The 19,375-nt window shown below is 43.1% G+C and overlaps 1 protein-coding gene across 1 annotated transcript in view; it reads left to right on the top strand.

Annotated features, from left to right (window-relative positions):
- The window catches only part of IFNAR1 (interferon alpha and beta receptor subunit 1), a 215,356-nt gene that overhangs the window by 56,517 nt on the left and 139,464 nt on the right, over positions 1-19,375 (top strand). The window contains exon 4 of the mRNA XM_078656953.1: positions 7,219-7,373. Within this exon, the coding sequence (XP_078513079.1) occupies positions 7,219-7,373 (155 nt within the window). The remainder of the gene's footprint in view (positions 1-7,218; positions 7,374-19,375) is intronic.

The following is a 19,375-nucleotide window of genomic DNA, read 5'->3' as shown; positions in this document are numbered from 1 at the left end:
ACCCCTTGCATGCTTCGGACGGCCCCCGGCCTTCTGAACGTCACGGTGGGCTTGTGCGGAGGACGGCCGGGTGGCATCCGAATCCCGCCCACTATTCAAATCGCCCGCACAGCGCGAAAATGTGCGCAGCATGCAAGGGGTTAAACCCTTCTGTAGTGGTAAAAATGAACCCTGTGTATTTTTTGTTTTTTCACTTGAAGATTCTTGCATGCCTGAATGAGACAGTAGGAATGTCTTTTTCCACTGGTGAACCTGGTGTTCTTATCTTTGTGAAGTTTCAGTGTGTTGCTGTTCATCAGAACCTCCGTAATTTGGTGGCTAGTCATTATATACACAAAAAGCGCATGTGCCCTATAGGCCTACCTTTTTGGGGGCCTACCACCCTTACTTCGTGAGGCAGTCCTCAATCGTAGATGGTCCTCAGTATCGGCCTGGTTATTGTGGTGTCTCTACAATCTCTCACAAAAATGACAGGATGGCCTCTCACACGCCCTTGTGTCATGCGTCATCACTGGCCATCCTGAGCTCGCCAAAGAATTCTCTAGTGGCAGTCCGACCCTTTCTCAAATTTTATTTGTGGTGGAGGAGGGATGATTTTTTCTTTTAAACTTTCTTTTTCAGCAAAGATTAGCAACATAGTTCCCCCCAAAATTGGCATCGGTAGAACGAAAACACATGTGTACATATTTCATTGCCCCAATACGGCCCCAGCAGGTGCAGATATCATAGCAAATATAAGAGTCAAATCCTCGGGATGCAAAGTAAATCATAAAACTGACAGTATGGAACATTGTGCGTGGTCAGGAGGGCATCCTCACCCTCACACCCCGACTCCCCAGGGGAGAACAATTCAGCACTAGTTGCATCCGAATCGCTGCAGACTGACCCCACAGCGCACATCATACGCCAGGCAAGCAAGTCCTCCTGCAGCCGCTCATCTCTGCGTGTACGCTGCATGTGTGTCTCCTCTGCCAATGTCCATTCCCCAACATCCCGAAGCCATAGTGACATAGCAGGGGCCCTCTGTCCCATCGGAGGAGGGATGATTAAAAAAGTAAAGGGACAGATGAGTCGAATTAGGTACTCCTGTCCATTCTAGTTCGACATGTTTCAGCCATGTGTGGCCATGGGTGGCCCTCAAGGGATCTGTGGCTTTCTTCAGGACAGATAAGGAACCCTAAATGCCCCTATATTATTCCCTATTGTCTAGAATACACACACACACACACACTCACGCTGAAGTATACAATACCAGAATCCCACTTTTTGGTTAGGTTCATTCATAGGAATTTCTGTGTCTGTTTATACGTCCCTAATTTTGGAGGTTAGTTTCCTTATGGGGGGGGTATCTTGTAACAGTCACACATTCGTCAAAGATTGCCCCCTGCACAGGTACCTAGTTGTGGCTCCGTTCTCCTCCAAGCAGTCAAGTTATTATAAGCAACTTATTTTTATGTTGTAGTTAATTGTAGGGTATTGAACTCTTGATGTGTCATGGTAAGATCACATGTGCGGATGAGAAAGTAGTTTATTTTACGATGTCCTTTCAGCTGATTTATACCCCAGCACACACTGTTTGTAAAGCTAGAATTTGGTGCTGATGATTTTAGAACAATTTTTGGGTCACACTCTAGTGTCAAAGTTTCGAGCACAGCACACTGTCTTTCTGCCTTTCTGAGTTGATCATTTTCCTAACTACTCGGTCACAATAGATTTCCTTCCAAGGGGACTCAAATGTTGAGTCCACCAGAAAGTGGTCTACATAAATTTGCTAAATGAGTTGCTGATCAGCAGTGTGCTGTGCTCTGCCGAGAGTGACATCTAACCAAAGTAGTACGGCTGTGTTGGAACCTAACCCCAATAATCACCTGATCCCCAATATTTTAGTAGCCCCAACTTTTAATCAATATAATTTGGCTTCAGAATCTGCAGTTGATCTAGCAGTTATAGACGACACTTCTCATCAGAAACATGTGATTTAGCAGAGTTAAACAGAATTAAATATTAGACATATAAGGGACTGAGTTCTGCACAAAAATAGAGCAAAAGGGTATTTATTAAAGAATTGTAAGAAATGCGATTAAGAGGAAAAATGCATGGATTGTCATGAAGGCCCAATTACAGAAGTATAGATAAATACAAAATTGTAAAACTTTATAATCCCTGGTAAGGCATAATTTAAGCAAAAATTCTAAGTATCAAACTCACAAAGAGCATTGACAGCATGAAAAGTTGCCTGCGAGGAAAATGGTAAAACGAATCCCAAGCAAGACAGAATCCTCAAGGGTTTTTAGACAAACAGCACAATCTATTAATAGATTCTGCAAATCCAGCATGTGATCAAAAACAACAACAATAAAATTAAAAACTATGCAATTTTTTAGCACTAACCCATTTCTTAAGGTAAGAGAAAGTTTTCACTTGCTTTCTTCAGCAGCTTCCCCCGGAGATGTATACCGTAATACAAATTAAACATTTTTTAAATAATGACTTATAGAACTGGCAGCATCACGTCTTCAGCGGAACTTCCAGCAGAAGTACTTAAAAATTATACTTTTCATACATCATTGAAGTGTCATTCACAATACAAGCTTTCTAACAATGTTTTATATCACTAATACATTGACATCATTCACTTAATGCTCCGCTAATACAAGGGGAGGGATAGCTTTTTAGCGGGACACTGATTGGGAGGGTGAATTAACAGGAGAAATTGAATCAAAAACTAGAAAGTACATCCATTTTAAAAATAATGGCGTATTACAAGAAAATGTGGCATAACTATTCATAGCATTGTTTACTCTTTTAAGTGACCTAGGTAGATCCTTTCTGGTGCAACCTCATTAGTTTATCTGTTACAACTTAATTATTCAAAAATCATTTTCACACAATATTTCAATATTTTGCATATTTTGAAAATTTTATAACATCTTTTAGGTGACGGACCACACCGTGCAGTGACCGTACTAAGGACAGATGGCCACAGATGATTTAGACATGGGATACAGCCTTTTTACCTTCAACGCAATAAAGCAGCATGACTAATAGGCCTCTGTAGTAAATAGACGCCTGGAACCCCTAGTTCCTCTTTCGAATCTGAGAGTCTTTGTAAGTAGCGTGGATGAGATGCAAATGAGGGGATGCGGTACACCGTGCTGTGGGTTCCTCAGAGCATGTGAGGCCCCAAGAATGTGGGTTGCTGTGATTTGACAGCTTGGGCAGAGAAATAACATTATCCTGGTTGTGCTGCATGTTCCTGTAATTCAGACCTTTCTTCCCTTCCCTTCTACTGGCCATTGTAGCAAGAGTGTTGTATTTATTTTATTTTATTTTAAGGTTTTATAGAGCGCAAACTTGACCCGAGAAGGGGCTTTACAGATTCATAGAGTAATACAAAAGGCAGGTCGTCACAGGAGACCTGTACATCAGAGAGCTTACAGAGTCGGGGGACATAAGGTAGGCAGGATATCACACGAGTACTGTACATTGGGGGATATGAAAAACTATACATCAGGGCTTTTTACAAAGTCAGGAGTCATACAAAAGGCAGGATATCACACGAGTACTGTACATTGGGGAGGGGGTGCAGGGTACAGGCGGGGTGGGTGAATACAAGGAAGCATTATAATCATAGATTACAGATGGTGTATGAAGATTACGTGGCGAGGTCACAGGATAAGACAATAGTCTCTCAGGTGGCAGGGAGCAGGTTTAGCCAAGGAATTTACACATGAGGAAGGATTTAGTCTCTTTTTTGAAGCGTGCCAGGGAGAGGATTCTTCTGATGTCGGGAGGGAGGGAGTTCCAAATTCTTGGTGCAGTCCCAGCGAAAGCCCGATTGTAGGTTTTTATTTTCCTAAAGCCTGCAGGCCGGAGTAGGAGGGCATTGGCCGATCGTGAGTTTCTGCTTCCTCCAGATATCACAAGCTTCTGTGCAAGATACACAGGGGAGTTAGTGTGTAAGGCCTTGTGCGTGATGCATGCCAGTTTGAGGTGAATACTAGCCTCGAGGGGAAGCCAGTTCAACGCTTTCAAGTGAGGAGTGATGTGATCGAATTTTCTGGAGCCTGTAAGTAATCTGGCGGCTGCATTGAGGCAGGCTTTTAAGGGTGCCAGTGAGATCTTGAGTAAGCCGGAGAGTGTGGAGCAACTATATTCCAGCCGAGAGATAACTAATGACTGGACTGCAAGTTTTAGGTCGGGAGCGTCTAGAAAGGGTTTCAGTTTCCATAGGTAGCTCAGGTGGAATCTGGCAGATTTGGCCATTGATTTGATGTGGTCTCGCATGTTTAGGTTGTAATCCAAGGTAATTCCCAGAGATTTGGCTGAGTCCACAATGGTCGGGGGACAACCTGGTTCTGATTCACAGAATTCTCCATAGTACCAGTTGGGACATAACAGCCTGTGGCTTGAAAGGATGCTTCAGTTTGAAAAAAACACTTGTGGCAAATGGCAATGCCACAGCAACACTAAACAAAGTAGACATACTGGGTTCCCATCCCCAGCCCTTATGACCAGCTCTACTAGAAGGGGGCTGATGCTCTGCAACAAATACCTAATTGGCTGAAGGAAAGTGAGTTGAATCCACTTGCCATGGTGATACTATGGGATATCTGCTATCACCATGTGAAATAGACATTAGGAGCATAATGGCAAGTTTTTAAGACACCAAATTGTAAGTAAGATGTGCTTGAATTAAATTGTATTGACACAACAAAAAGTTCACGACATGTTCAATTATGTTTTAATTTTGCATTTCAAGCCATAACATGCTTCACCTTTGCCTTAAGTGGAATCTGTGCCACGCAAGAGAGGATGTACCAGGTACAGGAAGAATGGTTGCATCTCATCACTAGTTGGTACCAGACTTTAACCACATGGCTTCTAGAGCTATTCCCCTGCTGTGCTGGACAGCAACCAAAACGGGTGTGGTCATGACGAGCTCAGCTCGTCATGAGCACCTGAGAGGTATATGCCATGACGAGCTGAGCTCGTCATGAGCATCCAAGGGGTTAATGATAGTGGGGAAGGAGGAGGTACATTGACATTTGAGCTGATGTGCATATTTTGAGAATCAATACCAGAACTGTGGAGTTCTTTTGAAACCTGTGATCAATGCTAATTCTCAGTTAGACCAAGCATGATGGTTAAAGAAAACAGGTGCTCTCACCTACATCCACCACTAGAACTGAGAGATAAGAAGAGCTCAATACATCATCAGGAGTAAACAGCATTTGTAGCATAGCCTGCTTGAGGTGCCCTTCCATCAACCCCCACCCTGAAATGTTCATGCTGCTGTTGTGTGCTGACTTTCAAGTGTTGATCTATTTTCTTGTAAGGCAGGGAAGAAACGTAATTTTACTGCATTATTCAGGGCTGAAATGTGAGTAAAGATATACACTTTTATAGAGTCAATTACTGCCTGTGATCAATAACTTTGTGGTGCCTCATTTGCATATAATCTCTACACCATGGCACCCTTCAAGCTCATCACCGTCAAATGTCATTGCGTAAGAAATGCCAGAAGCAAACCTTCTTCATGGTGGCAAGAGACAGAAAGAATTTATAACTGAAGGACAAATGGAAAAATACATAGTATTTGAAGTAGAATATTAGCACAGGGTATATGTAAATGAAGTTAGTTAATGATCACAAGACAAATTGATCAAAATCGTATAATACATGAAGCATTCAGCTGTTGTGTGCATTTAAGAAATGCTAGTTATAAAAACTCCTCTGCACTCTGGTGCTCCAGTAGGGGCTGGGCACAGCAGGTTCCATATAGATACTCCTTCTGCTGCCAGGTGAAGTAGTATGTTGGGAAATAAGCAATTCTTGTTACAAGGCGTAGCTGTGTACCACTGTGATTCTTAGTCCCTAGCGAACTGGCTTGACAATCTAAACTCTGCAATATACTTCTGAAATTGTAATTTTGTGTACATCTTAGTATTAAAGTTTTTAGATGAAAAAGGACATCTTCAGAACTTTTTTTTAAGAATGTTTCTTTAAAAAAATGCACAACTTATAAGGCTAACAAGTGAAAATAAAAAACCCTAAAAACAAAATGCATACGTTTACTTTGATCCACAATCTCAGGAGAACATCAATGCACTGCACAGATTCCATATAACATCTGACATGCATCAGTGTTTGTTATTTGTAAGTTCCATTGTTTGTTAACATTGTTCACAGACACATAAGATATCTCACTTCTACAGAGTATCCGCTTTACCACAAACTTAAAGCACACAAATTCGTCCCAGTAAAGTTTCTAGTTATCTTTAATAGCAGCATTGTGTTCCTGAAAGTTCAAGCTCAAGCAGGTGTATAAATAATAGGCCTGGGTGGTAAATTCCGTTCCGCTCGCGGAATTTGAGTAATTTCGCGTTCCGCGGAGAACGCAAAATTGGCCAAAAGTCTGTGATCCGCGACTTCGCGAAATTTTTTGCTTGTTCGCATTCTCAAATGCGTGTTCGCGAGATATTTCCCCCCGAGCACGCAAACAGCGATTGCGAACAGTAAAAAAGCATCGCGAACAGGCAATGCCGCGTGTTCGCTGAATTTCTGCGTGTTTGCAGAGATTTTTTTACCATTTCGCAGAGATTTGCGTAACGCGATTATGCAAAATTCCGCCCACCCCGAATAAATAAACAAAACAATCTCAGTTGTGGTGAGGGAAAACACTTTTTTGTGGAGGTACACAACTTCTGCCCAGTCAAAACATCTACTACTGGCTCCCAACTTGTGGACTGAGCCAGAAATCCTCTCTTGGTGTTTCCCACATAGTTGTCTGCCGACCTCTGCGCCGTCAAGCCAGACCACAAAATGGCTTGTTTTATGAATGTTTTGTACTAAGATTTAAAAGGGTAAAACTCTCATCATGCTAATGAAATTTTATTCTTCCTAAGTAGTCTCTCCAAAGATGCATTTCTCTTGTAACCATTAATATGTTCATTTTCAATAGGCCACACATGTCTCTTTGATCACCGTCAGAAGAAAATACAATGATGGGACATGTGTTTCTAGTGCAAATAGTGAATTGTCATGAATCCAAAAGATAGAACCTAGGTTTGGAACTTGAACTTGACTTGCTTAGTGATCTTTTTAATTACGTTTGCGGATGTGCGCTTTAGTTGCAATATTTACCACGAGAAGGACTTTAATCATATTGAATGCACATGCTTTCATCTAAAGGTTTGTTTGTATTTGTCTTTTTAGCTCAAATCGGCCCACCTACAGCTGTGCATTTAGATTCCGATAGTGACTTGATAGATATCAACATTTCTGCACCAGGAAGTTTAAAAAGACCAATATTTGATCCAGCAGACTTCATGTACAAGTTGGTCATATGGAGAAATGATTCTAATGAAGAGGTAAAGTGGAGTTCTTGCACCTGAATGTCAGCACATCATTTACATAGTAATTTAAGATCTGTTAACTGTTTTGGTAGCACCTACTTATTTGTCTCTCAGAAAAGTGTTTTTAATATTTGTGTTGTTCTTTGGGGTATTAGAATGAAGCCTATCAATGATATGCATGAGAGGAGTGTGGCAATTTATATACCAGCTCTGCAAAGTTAATGGAGCTGATCATTTAAGAGGTAGCTGAGCTGAGGCCTCTAACATTTTGTCTGACACCCAGTAGGGTTGTATACATTTTTATTGGTATTTGTCATATTCTTTAACACAGATTTACAACATTGATCATACCACAATAAAAACAAAATGCCCTCTCATTGCTGTGCACTGACATTAGCATAGGACAAGATGACCTACTTCATCCAATATCATCTAAATCAGTTTAGAGTAGATATGCATGCAATATACTGCCAAAAGCTCCTAGCCTCTCGGTGGCCTGTCTCCTTCTCAACCACCCGTTCCCATTCCACCTCACTCCTGCCCACACAGGTGTCTTAACAAATGTATCGGTACCATACAAGTGCTGTCTTATATGACCTTTACGGTGGCCTCACATCAGTTGGTTCAAGCAACTCCGCGAGCATTGCCACCTATGACTGCAAATCATCTGTAAACCTTTCTCTGCGGGGGTTTTCCAAATATGACTTTCTTCTGCCACAATCCACTCTGCCATATCTCTCAGCCAGTCATCCAACAGTGGTGGGCCAGGGGAGATCTATCAGATTGCTTGCCTACGTTTAGTAAACACCAACCCCAGTAGTATGAATTTCTGACTACATTTTTTTTTCATATCGGGACCACACCAATCAAGCACTGTCTGTTATCTTTGGTGATGTTGCAACCCATGGCCCCATTTAGCCTAGTAAGCACTGTCTGCCAGTAATAATCAGTTGCAGGACACCCCCAGGCCATGTGTAGAAAATTAGCTCCGGGCATTAAACCACGTGGACAGGAGGACGCCCCCTCTGGGTGAATAGCATGTAGCGATTTTGAAGATAAAATCTCCTGGTGCACAACATTATACTGTATTAATTAGAATCTAGCGTAAGTGGAGGTCCCCTTCATCCCCTCGTGTATAGGCCCTCATTCTGTATATATTAGAGCGTCTTCCAGGGACTGATGCCAACTACCGTGTATCTTCAGGGTGTGCGACAGAGAGTCCTCCCAAAGGGCACTATAAACGTGAGAAATCAACTTCCTTCCATTAGCCATATTAAGCAAAGTAACAAGAGTCTGTGATTCTGGAGATACCTCTGGGAATGTTGGCCAAATTCCCCTCTCTGTAGCTGAAATCTTAGTCAATTGCAAGAACTGCCCTGGTCCTAAGTTAAAGGTGTCCATTGCTTCAGCCAGTGTAACAAATCAATAATTGGGATATAGATCACAGAGAGACTCACAAACCTCAGCCCACCATTGATCAATGGATATTATTTATGCGATATTGGCGAAGGCGCTCAATGTCCAAATACACATTTCTGGTGCAAATACACATTTCTGGTGCATATGGTGCGTGTTGCAGCACTCGCCTGACTACCCTCGGCCATATATCCGATACACCTGACCAGCCATGTACGGCACGGAGCTAGGGACACCCTTCACTATGAGGTAAGCAGGGATAACCCCCCATATTAACCCTCCAGGAACCGTTTCTCCCAGTTGCCTCCTTCATCCAGCCAACATAGCGCATGTTGCAACTGGGCCGGCAGGTAATAAAGCTCCATGCAAGGCATCTCCATTCCCCCCTGTTTTCAAGACGGTTCGCCTGTGGCTAGGCCTACCTGCTTCCTCCTGGTCGCCCACAGCAATTCTACGATCCTTTTTATCTATTTCAACAACAACCTTCTAGGGATAGCGTACATGGTACCCCTGGAAGATATATAAACAAGGTAAGATATTCAACTTGACTAATGCTTTCTTACCCTTCAGAGATAATGGCGAGTGTTCCAAAATTACAGGAACGGTTTCAAGCCATTGATTACTCTGCCTATTTTTAGGGTGGTGAATGACTCGGCATCCCTAGTTATTCCGATCCCAAGGTATCCAACGCTGGAACTTTCCCACGGGACACCCACTTTCGGGAGTCTTTGTAATGGAACCTCGCCCAGAGCCCCCAATGGGAATAATTTCGACTTAGCCCAGTTCTCATAGAACCCTGATACCTCCCCAAACCTCAACAGGTTAGCCAACATAATAGGGACTGAATACTAAGGTTTACGCAGATACACCAGAGCGCCATCTGTTTACAAGGATGTGTGTGGTTGCCCCCTATATCTATGTCGTAGCCCTGCAAAACTGGCCGCAGCCTGCATGCCAGCAGCTCTATTGGCCACACAAAGAGCAGTGGTAACAGTGGGCAGCCTGGCCTGGTCACTCTGTGTAGTTAGAAGCACTGCAATACCGTTCTTCCCATGTCCACCTGTGTCATTGAGCCACTTTATAGTAGTTTTACCCACCAGATAAAGGAATTCCCAAAACCCAATTCCTTAACACCTGCCAAAGAAATTCTCAGGCGGTGGAGTTAAAAGCCTGCTCTATGTCAAGCAGTGTCAAGGCATACAAACTGTCCGACAGGAGTGGGGTGTGCAAGATTAGAGAATGATGTTGTAAGTTACACAATGTATTCCTGCAGGGTATCAAACCGCATTAAATCTTCGTGAATCAAGTTCGGAAGATATTCTAGCAATCTGGATGCCAGAATCTTACTAAGGATCTTTAATTTCACATTCAGCATTGAGAGAGGGAGATAGGATGAAACATCCTTAACATCCTTATCAGGTTTAGGGAGCATTACTATGAGTGCCTCCCCTCTTAGTCATAGGCTTCATTGTAAATGCTAATAAACCATCTGTAAACACCCCCGCTTCTTTCTGATGCAGCTCAGCTGGGAGACTTCAAGGCTCTGAGCGTTGCTACAATTTCTTCCTTGACGATAGGAGCGTCCTAGTGCTCCCGGCCCTCACCTGAGAGACGGGCCAATGACAGACTGGACAAATAAGCTGCCCCCTCCCCAGCAGGGCCCCCGTTTGGTGCAGCATACACCTAGTGCAAATGTGGAACAAATAACTATGTGATGCCTTGTGTATACAAATCCTTCCCTTACACGTCCCTCACCCCCGTAATGGGAACCCTCTGGACCTTGTTTTGAGAGTGGCAAACATCTTACCTGCCTTGTCTCCCTCCGCCTGGAGTATCTGTCTGTGGTTGGTATGAACAAACTTATTCAGATGGTCCCAAGTCTCTGATAATTCCCTCTTACACTCCTTCCATTCCAGTAACCTTCCCGGTTGAGCAACTACACATCCCTCCGGGTTACCTAAACGCTTCTCCTGCAAATCCAGTGTCTGCAGGAATTGTTGCTTAAAGCCATAACATGCCTTCATACACTCCCCAGGTAAAACCACCTTCATGGCAACCCATTCAGTGGATCTGTGAGCAGTACTTTTACAGTTCCCTCCAAAAAATGGTCAATTACTTCTTAAACGTGAGCAAGAAACGGGTCAGACAATGCCTCCATCCTCATTTTCAACAGCAGGACCTCCTGGGGGCCCTCGTACCCACACTACAGGTGATCAACAATTGAGAATGGTCTAATAAATATTGCACCAAATAAGTTGTAACTGCAAGATTATGTACCATACTAATGGACACCAAACAATAGTCCAATCTACTATGTGTCCCTGTCGCTAGAGTATAACATGAATAGATCCTGTCTTGGGGTGATGTACCCCCCAGACCTCCTGCAACACAAGTCCTCCCATGAACTACTGAAGGCCACTTGTCATGGCCAGCTTAGTGTCTGTCTTCAGTGGAGAGAAATCCGCAGTGCCGTCCAACACACAATTTAGATCCACAACCAACAGTACCTCTATACCCAAGTAGTCAGCAGCTGCTTTCATCACTGTCCCCAAAAAACTGCTGTCATCTACATTAGATGTGTAGATACTCACGAAACATATCTCCCTAGCATCCAGGGTCCCGAATTCAATCATTTACCTTCCCTCAGTGTCCACTTTCACCTCAATGGTGCAAATATGGAGTCCCTGGTGCCACCCAAATCAAGTCCACCCATGCACAGCTAGAATAGAAGGTCACAAATATTTATCCCCTCCATCTTCATCTCAGATGTCCTATACAGTCCATATGTGTGTTTCCTGGAGAAAGGCTACAGAGATCCTGTAGCACCTCAAATATTAATACACTCTAATCCTTTTGGTCATCTGACCCAAGCCGTGGACGTGCCACGTTAGGAACTTCCACTTAAGTACCATTTGATATTAGGTGTCATAGTCCATTTTGCACCAATCTCCATGTATGCTCTCAGCCTTTCCCAAAGCCATACAAGTCTATACTTGTAGTAAAAAGCCCTCCACATTAGAGCAATTCCAGTACCCCGAAACTCAGCAACAAAGGTCATCAAGAACCCCCCTGAAACCCCCCTACCCTCAGACCGTGAACCCAAACAACTCTGGCCCACAACTAACAGCTGATAAGCAGCATCCACCGACCAAACCACCCCACAGAGGCCTGGGTCTCAACCTCCCCAGGAGCATCTCGCAGAGAGCGTACCATCCAGTGGGAGCGTCAAGGCCAGAAGCGTGCTCAAACCACCCTCAGGTGACCGCATCCCTCGGCTGCTGCCCGCCCGCAAAAGGCTAAAGTTCATGTGCATCTATGTTGCAGGTAAGTAATACAGTATTTTCCCCTATTCCTCCCACATTGAGCATATACCATTGCAGTCCCTAAATCATTGCAGTTGTACCACGGGAGCCAGGCAGATCACAGCAAATAGCACCACCCCCGGCAATCAACCATGTCCAACCACCCCAAGCACCAATTCACGGTGCACACTGTCCCAGTGTGCCCCGCTCTTTTAGCCTAAGTCCCTGCTATCATTCAGAGTCTCGCTCACACTTTCTGTGCAGGCAGGTTTCTCGGGTACAAAGTTGGAGTACTCCAGTTTGCTGCCCGGACAGACCACAATTGAGCCTGTTTACCATATTCCATTCACGGCCTTCAAACCTAAAGAGTACGTCCTTGGGCTTGCTGACTTCCAGCTAGAACCCCCACCAGAGGGCCTGTTGCCTGAGAGCTGTTTTTGTTTTGTACCGCTAAGTGTGTCCACCCAGTCACTGGCCTCCCCATTATATTGAACCCGAGGTTTAGCCAGCAAAATCAGACTGTAGCGCAAGTTCAACTTATGCAGCCTCTTTTTAATCGACATGTAGTCTTTCTGAAGGAAGTGCACTTTGCGGTTGTAGCGTGGGAACACCAGGATATTCCTCCCTTTATATTGCAGGGACACATGTACCCTAACATGCTGAAGGATGGTATTGTGGTCCAGATAGTTAAAGAGACGAGTAATGATGGCCTATGGAGGAGCCCCAGGCCGGGACATTGGAGCCAGTTCCCAATAAGCTCTTTTATTTATGAAAAACTTTGACCGTTTCTTGGGCTGCAAAGAGTTTGTAAGACAGTACTCCAAGAATAACTAAGTAGATTGCCCATCAGCGTGGTCTGGGAAGCCTACAAATCACAAGTTATTTCAGCATGAACCCTCTTCCGAGTCTTCAATCTGCTCCTCCATTCTTGATGATTGAGACTGAAGGATAGCAACCTCCTTCTTTAGGTCTGCCACATCCTGCTGCAGTTCCTTGACTTTCCCTTCAACGTGTGTAAATCTGCCCTAAGGAAGTTTACCTCGGTGGCTACTGTATCAATTTTGATTAATATGGGCTCGCAGGATCCCCTGATCTCTGCCAGGAGGTCTGCAAGCATCAGAGCTACCCCTACCCCATCTGGTGCCTACTGGGGCTGTTCCTCCACAGTGCTTCCCGCCTGCAGGGGGTGGGTATAATTGTCAATTTTATTGCGCTGCACCAATTTGGAAAGTTTGTCCTTCCCCATCTCAAATGTCTGGCAGACCCACCAAGAGTGGAGTCGCATTCAGCCTCTTCCCAAAGACCACGGGCTGGGCTCCACACACACTAATCAGGTCACTGACTTTGTAATCCAATGGCAAGAGTTCACCCTGGCCCACCAACAGCTACCCAAGCTTTCTGAGCATTTAGAAGCAATTCCAGGGCCAGGGATCAACTTGCCACCACCAGCCCCATTCCACAAGGGCAGACAGGTGTACCTGTCCAGGTCAGTTAAAGCCATTGACACCATGGGCCCAGTTTATTCTCCACTTTCCCAGCACAGGAGCAGGCCCTGTGGCAGGACCCTTAAGTTAGTGATGATCGTTGCAGGTCAGTCAGATTCACGACTGCTGCAGGCAGTACACCCCACATGGGGCCCTGAAAACAGAAGGTGTCTTACTCCATGCCCTATTGAGCTTCTGCAGGCCTATATCCTTGATTCATAGCCCCCCTGTGACGGGGGCTGCAGCGGCCTCACTCATGGTCACCAGCCTGGGCTCAATTGGCCCGGGCATTCTTCAGATCGGGCTCTCGTGATCCCTCCGGATCCTGTCAGGGATGCCTCCCTATCTGCGCTGGGCACCCGGGGGTGGCTGGACCCCATCTCAGCTGTCCGTCCACCACGCCTTTGAGCGAGCCGCTCCCAATCCTCTATCTCGTCTCTCATGTCACAATGGCGCCTCATCTCTTAAAGGTTATCTCGAGGAAGCTGTCAAAGGAAGTTGCATTTCGGACAGGGAGCCCAGAGCGGGTCGATTAACAACTCGGACCCAGGATTGCTCAGGATTTCATTTGTGCTGGTAGGAGCCTTTATAGATAGCGACTACTCAGCCATCTTGCTTGGTCACGCATCCTCTTCTGACATCCAGTAACAGTTCAAAAGTACAGTTGAATGTTTTACTAGAGCCTGTTTCAAGTTCAGATCCCATTACTATACAATATATATCCACTAGATACTTTCCTGGACACTTTCCTGCATCTTGGGATTAGCAGCAACATATCTGGAGAAGAATCCTCTGTGGATCATATACCTAAGCTGTGAACCATTTTCTTTTTCATTACCATGCCTCAATGTGTTGTCTTTGTTCTTGGGATTGCACTGTGTTGCCCATGGCTGGGCCCAATGGTATATTCCCTTTTATGTTTGCTGCAGTGGCAATATCTCTAAGCGAATCCAGTATTACGTCATAACCTCCTCCTTTTCTGCTTTATAGCTGAGAGCGCTTGTTGCACCAATCTCTAATGGTCTTGCATAAATCTACATTTTCCATAGAACTGCCACCTGTATTATCCCTATAGGTCTGTTTCTGCTGATATACTGTTTAAGCATGTATTCTCTGTCATCGGATCTCCGGCAATATTTAATAATACTTACTATCTAATCTATACGATGTTCCTGAAGGCTTTATCAATGGTATAATAGACAACAAATGCCTATGGTTTATCTTTTAAAAGAAATGTACATTAAAATCCATTAGAATTATGAAATTACTGGTGCTTAATCCCTTTATAAGTCTGCCCACAAACAGCTTGATCTGATGCCACAGATCCTGTGATTATCGCCCCCAAAACCCTGGTTGAGCACCCCTTTACCTATTGCTTGAAAAAAGTCTCATTCACATTTTGGAATAGGCCTGCAGTATGAACCATTTACATTCCTATTCCTTGTTACTTCATGTATTCATGTATAAGGTATTCTCCATGGAATATATATGGTTAGTTTTCTCTTTATGTTCCAAGATGCTCCAAGCTAAGACCGCAATAGGTTTCCTTGTTTTACCTTGTGAATCTGATTTTCAAGTCTTCTTTTAGGGTAGAACATTCAGCTTTGCTTGTTGCTTCTCATCTTATTTAAGTCTTTATTGTAGAGTAGATATTAATTGAAGAGTCAGTTTGTACCTTTTTCACTGTGGATTTTGCCATACCCCTGGCCTTAAAGGTTATCTCGAGCCTGATAGGTCTCTGTTCTTTAACCTAATTTTTGTGAATGAATGACTTGTAACTATGTTCCCAAAAGCCACTCTACATCAAGACAGACTATATTGTAGATTTATTTTTTCAGCCATCGAGTTAGCACTTGTTTTGAAGAGTTCTTTTGAAAACTTAAAAGCTAATATTCCAAAACTGTAGAAGTAGAAAACTGTGGAAGTCGACAACAGAGCTGCAAACAGCACCTTACAGAGTGAACCAATAATGCATAATGTTGTAGAATATAAACAAATTATTTCACTGTGAGCCCAGGGGGTTTGCAGTATGAAAGTAATTAAATAGGGGGAGTCCCTGGAAAACACCCCATCAAATGTTGTCCCATTCTACAGTGCAAACATTCCTTCACCACAGACTGTCCAACCTGCTTATGGAATGAGGCTAATTGCTTAGAACGCTGGATGTTTAATTGTAAAAAGATAATGTTGGGAGCACTGCTTATTATAGAACAGCAGTACTAATCTGATTCCCAGCTTGGTTTGTATTCAAAAGAATACAATGATCCTGTTTGCTGGGAATATATGGGGGACCTCAAGCCTTCTGCCGTCATCAGTGTTGAAGTGGAGGTGCAGAGACATTCACCTAACAGCTCAAGAGGGTTTCAGTTCTGGAGAGCAGTATTCGCTAGAATTTCCCCACAAATCCACAGTGCAGAGGACAAAAGCTATACCCATGGACCATACCAGATGACATCAGGTATTGATCTTGAGAGGATCAGCTCTGTAAGGAGTCGCAACTTCAGGATAAGGGACAGATGCCAAAGGAGGACCAAACCCCTGTAAATTTCTACCCTGAAAAGAAGTTTGGCTTTAAGACAAAAAGTACTTTAAAAAAGTCGTCCTGAAAAATTATATTCAGTGTTAGTGACTCTTTTCCCCACAAAAAGGGCATGGGTAAAAAGCAGTTTTATGTTAAAAAGAGGCAAGAAGGAGCCCTCCTCCTTCAATGTCAAAATAAATTTGAGAGTCAAGTAAGACATCTAAATCGAAAATAAAATAACACCTTAAACAAGTTAGTACACAGAGTGACATATAGTTTTTGGACACATTGCCTGTTGTTAGAAAAAGGAAGATACATATTGACTATAACAATGGCCAAATAATAGCTAAAACACAATAAGGATGTACCTCCATCACAGCCTAAATGTGGAAAATTAACTTCTGAAAGGCTATCTCTCAAAAAATGAGGGCTTTCACCAATTCCAAAGAAAACATTGAAAGTCGTAGCCCCCTCATATACCTACTCAATCTCAATAAAGGGACATATGTGGATGTGAACCCAGATCTCACATACACCATGATCCTCTAGCAGTAGATAAGATGAGTGTGATGATGTACAAAATAAATACAGCATTGACTGCAGATGAAGAATATTAACTATGTGAAAACTTTATCTGTTGCTCATATAAAGGTGCCAACAGTGGCTTTTTAGGCAACATTCCATTAGGGGCATTTACAAAGCAGTTACATTGTCATCGATTCACCCTTTCAGATGGCACTAATGTATTATGTAAAGGATAGAAGATAAGCTCAGGGTTGACAGTCAATAACGCTATTGTCAATTCAATTTCATCAACTTTCCACAAGTAACTGTTTTAAATGGGAAGGCACACATCTTTGTAATTGGTGCACAGCATTTACAATAACACATGCTTCAATCGGAAAGTGTTGCTTACTTGTAGCACACACTTTACTGCATGTAGTGTTTTTGCAGCATGTACTGTTGTAGATTAACATGTGTGCAGTCACCTTCATGGATGTAGTTGGATGCTTTTTTTTAAAACACTTCATTAAGTCTGTCTGTGAGCTGGTGGATTATGGTGCTCGGAGATAATCCACCGTCATTCAGGGCAGGCTTGAAACCAAAAGCTGTCTAATAAGAAATCAATTTGTACTATTCCAAAACCCAATGTTAGAAGTCAGGCAAATGTGCAATACACTAATCTACAGCTCTTTAAGCTACCTACTGAGTGTTACAGTTAAGCAACATTTCCAAATACATGATAGAGGATTTTTTTCTTGTCTTTTAGCGGCACTTCTCACATGCTAGCAGCCACAAAATTGCATGTTATGTTCTAGTCCATAATGTCAGCTAACTGGTGCAGGTCCAGTCATGCTCATTGGATGGGAATAGTCATTACCAAATTATTCACAAATGTGTGTATTAACCCATTAGTAGCTCTTCTAGGCCCCCACCCCTTCCAATACTGAGCCCTTTTGATGTTTGGGGAACAATGATAGGAAGAACCTCAACATTTCCGTTCACTATGAAACGTTGCGCTTAAGTCTTCAAACATTTTTTATGCAGAGGTTATGCAGGCCATATTTTCATCCTTTTTAACATCTTGTATATTTTAAAGGTTTGCAGAGTTTGTGGATTCCCCGGAAGGGGACCAACCAAATAGCCAACATATAACAAAATGTTTGGGTTTTTGGAATAATAGGAAACAGTTCAGGAACAAGCAGAGTTGTAAAAGGAAGACATTTTTTTACTTACATTTTTGCATTTTTCTAACTGCCATTTTTGTGTAATTTTATTGTGGTTTATACCTATTTGCAATTTTTGGTGGAAACAGGCGTGAAACTGAAAGTGAACCTGGAAAGCTACATTTCTGAAAACTAGACAAACTTCCATATTCAGCACGGGATCTTTTGCAGAGATTGCTCATGGTTTTTCCAAAGAAACTAATTGTTGAAATAGAAAATAATGAAAATAGGTTAGGAAAAAATAGCAATTAGTGAAAAAGTTTTAATCTGTTTTTTTTCCCCCAATGGCCAATTTACAAAAGCTACAAAGAAAAAAACGTCCCTACACGGACACCCAATGATCCTTGCCCAACTATGGTATGTATTGTTAGGCACTAGTTACAACCTCATATCCACCCACAATGTTACACAAAAAGTCATTATAAACAAAGGTACGTCAGTAGAGTAAAGTATAGTTGGGCCAGGATCATTGGGTGTCCGTGTAGGGACGTTTTATTCTTTGTAATATTGCACCCGGTCCCAATTGGATTCGAGGGTATCTCCCTTTTTGTTGTGACCAATTTACAAGAGCAACATACTGTTACATTTGTCTGACTCTTTTGGTCACTGAGATATATTGCTCTTGTTGGTTGCCCAAAAACAGCCAATATTCAGGGCCTACATCTGAGGTGCAGCTTTTAATGATTTTTCATTGTGTCCTGACCGTACAGCAGTTCACATGGTAATATCTAGTGAATGAAAAATGAATATGGAGGAAGCATGTGTATTTTTGAAGTGTATACAAGGTACTGCATTCAGTAACAGTAGATTTGTGGGTCACCCATACTATAATGTAATGAGGAGGGCAATTTGCAAAATGTGTTCTTGCTTGCACATTGCGTTAATCTGGGAGCCAAAAAATGGAAATGCATCCAATTGCTAATAAAAGGGGTTCTACTATTCTCTGTTACTACACTTCTCCTGATAAAAACTGTACCACACTTGTGTAGATGGGCTTAGCGCCCACGACATGATAAACTCCAAAACGCAACATGAGGACAAATAAATTCTCTCCATCAAGTATCCGCCCTTTTTGGTGATGTAGCTAGCTCCAGAAGTTGGACCTGGACTTGGCCGCCACCCAGGGAAAGCTACCAAACGTGGACATTTCTGAAAACCAGACACCCAAGTAGTCCTAGATGGTGTGACTTGTACGGATCTCACTACATTTTCTTACCTATATTTTCTTAGCCACAGTATCATGCAAACCTCAAACAGTGGCTAAAATCACAAATTGTCCTCACATGTCTAGGAGAGAAAGTTCCAGAATCTGCAGGGATCCCCACAATTCCAGTCAGTCACCCAACATATCCACAGTACCTCAGTTGTGTGACTGGACATAGTGCCCTCGATAAGAACGGACCAAACCAGAAAACATGCAAAGACCAGATTGACTACTTACGGTTACAGTTTTCATCCGTACCTGTTGCGGGCACTAGGCCCAGCCAAAGAAGTGGTATGCTCTTCTTATCGGGAGAAGTGTGAGAACACTAGGTAGTAGGAATTTTGTAGCTCTCTGCATATTTCA

Source organism: Lissotriton helveticus, chromosome 8 (assembly GCF_964261635.1).
Source record: "Lissotriton helveticus chromosome 8, aLisHel1.1, whole genome shotgun sequence".
Lineage (NCBI taxonomy): Eukaryota > Metazoa > Chordata > Amphibia > Caudata > Salamandridae > Lissotriton > Lissotriton helveticus.
The sequence above is the reverse complement of the archived record's forward strand: the minus strand, read 5'-3'. Positions and strand labels throughout refer to the sequence as shown.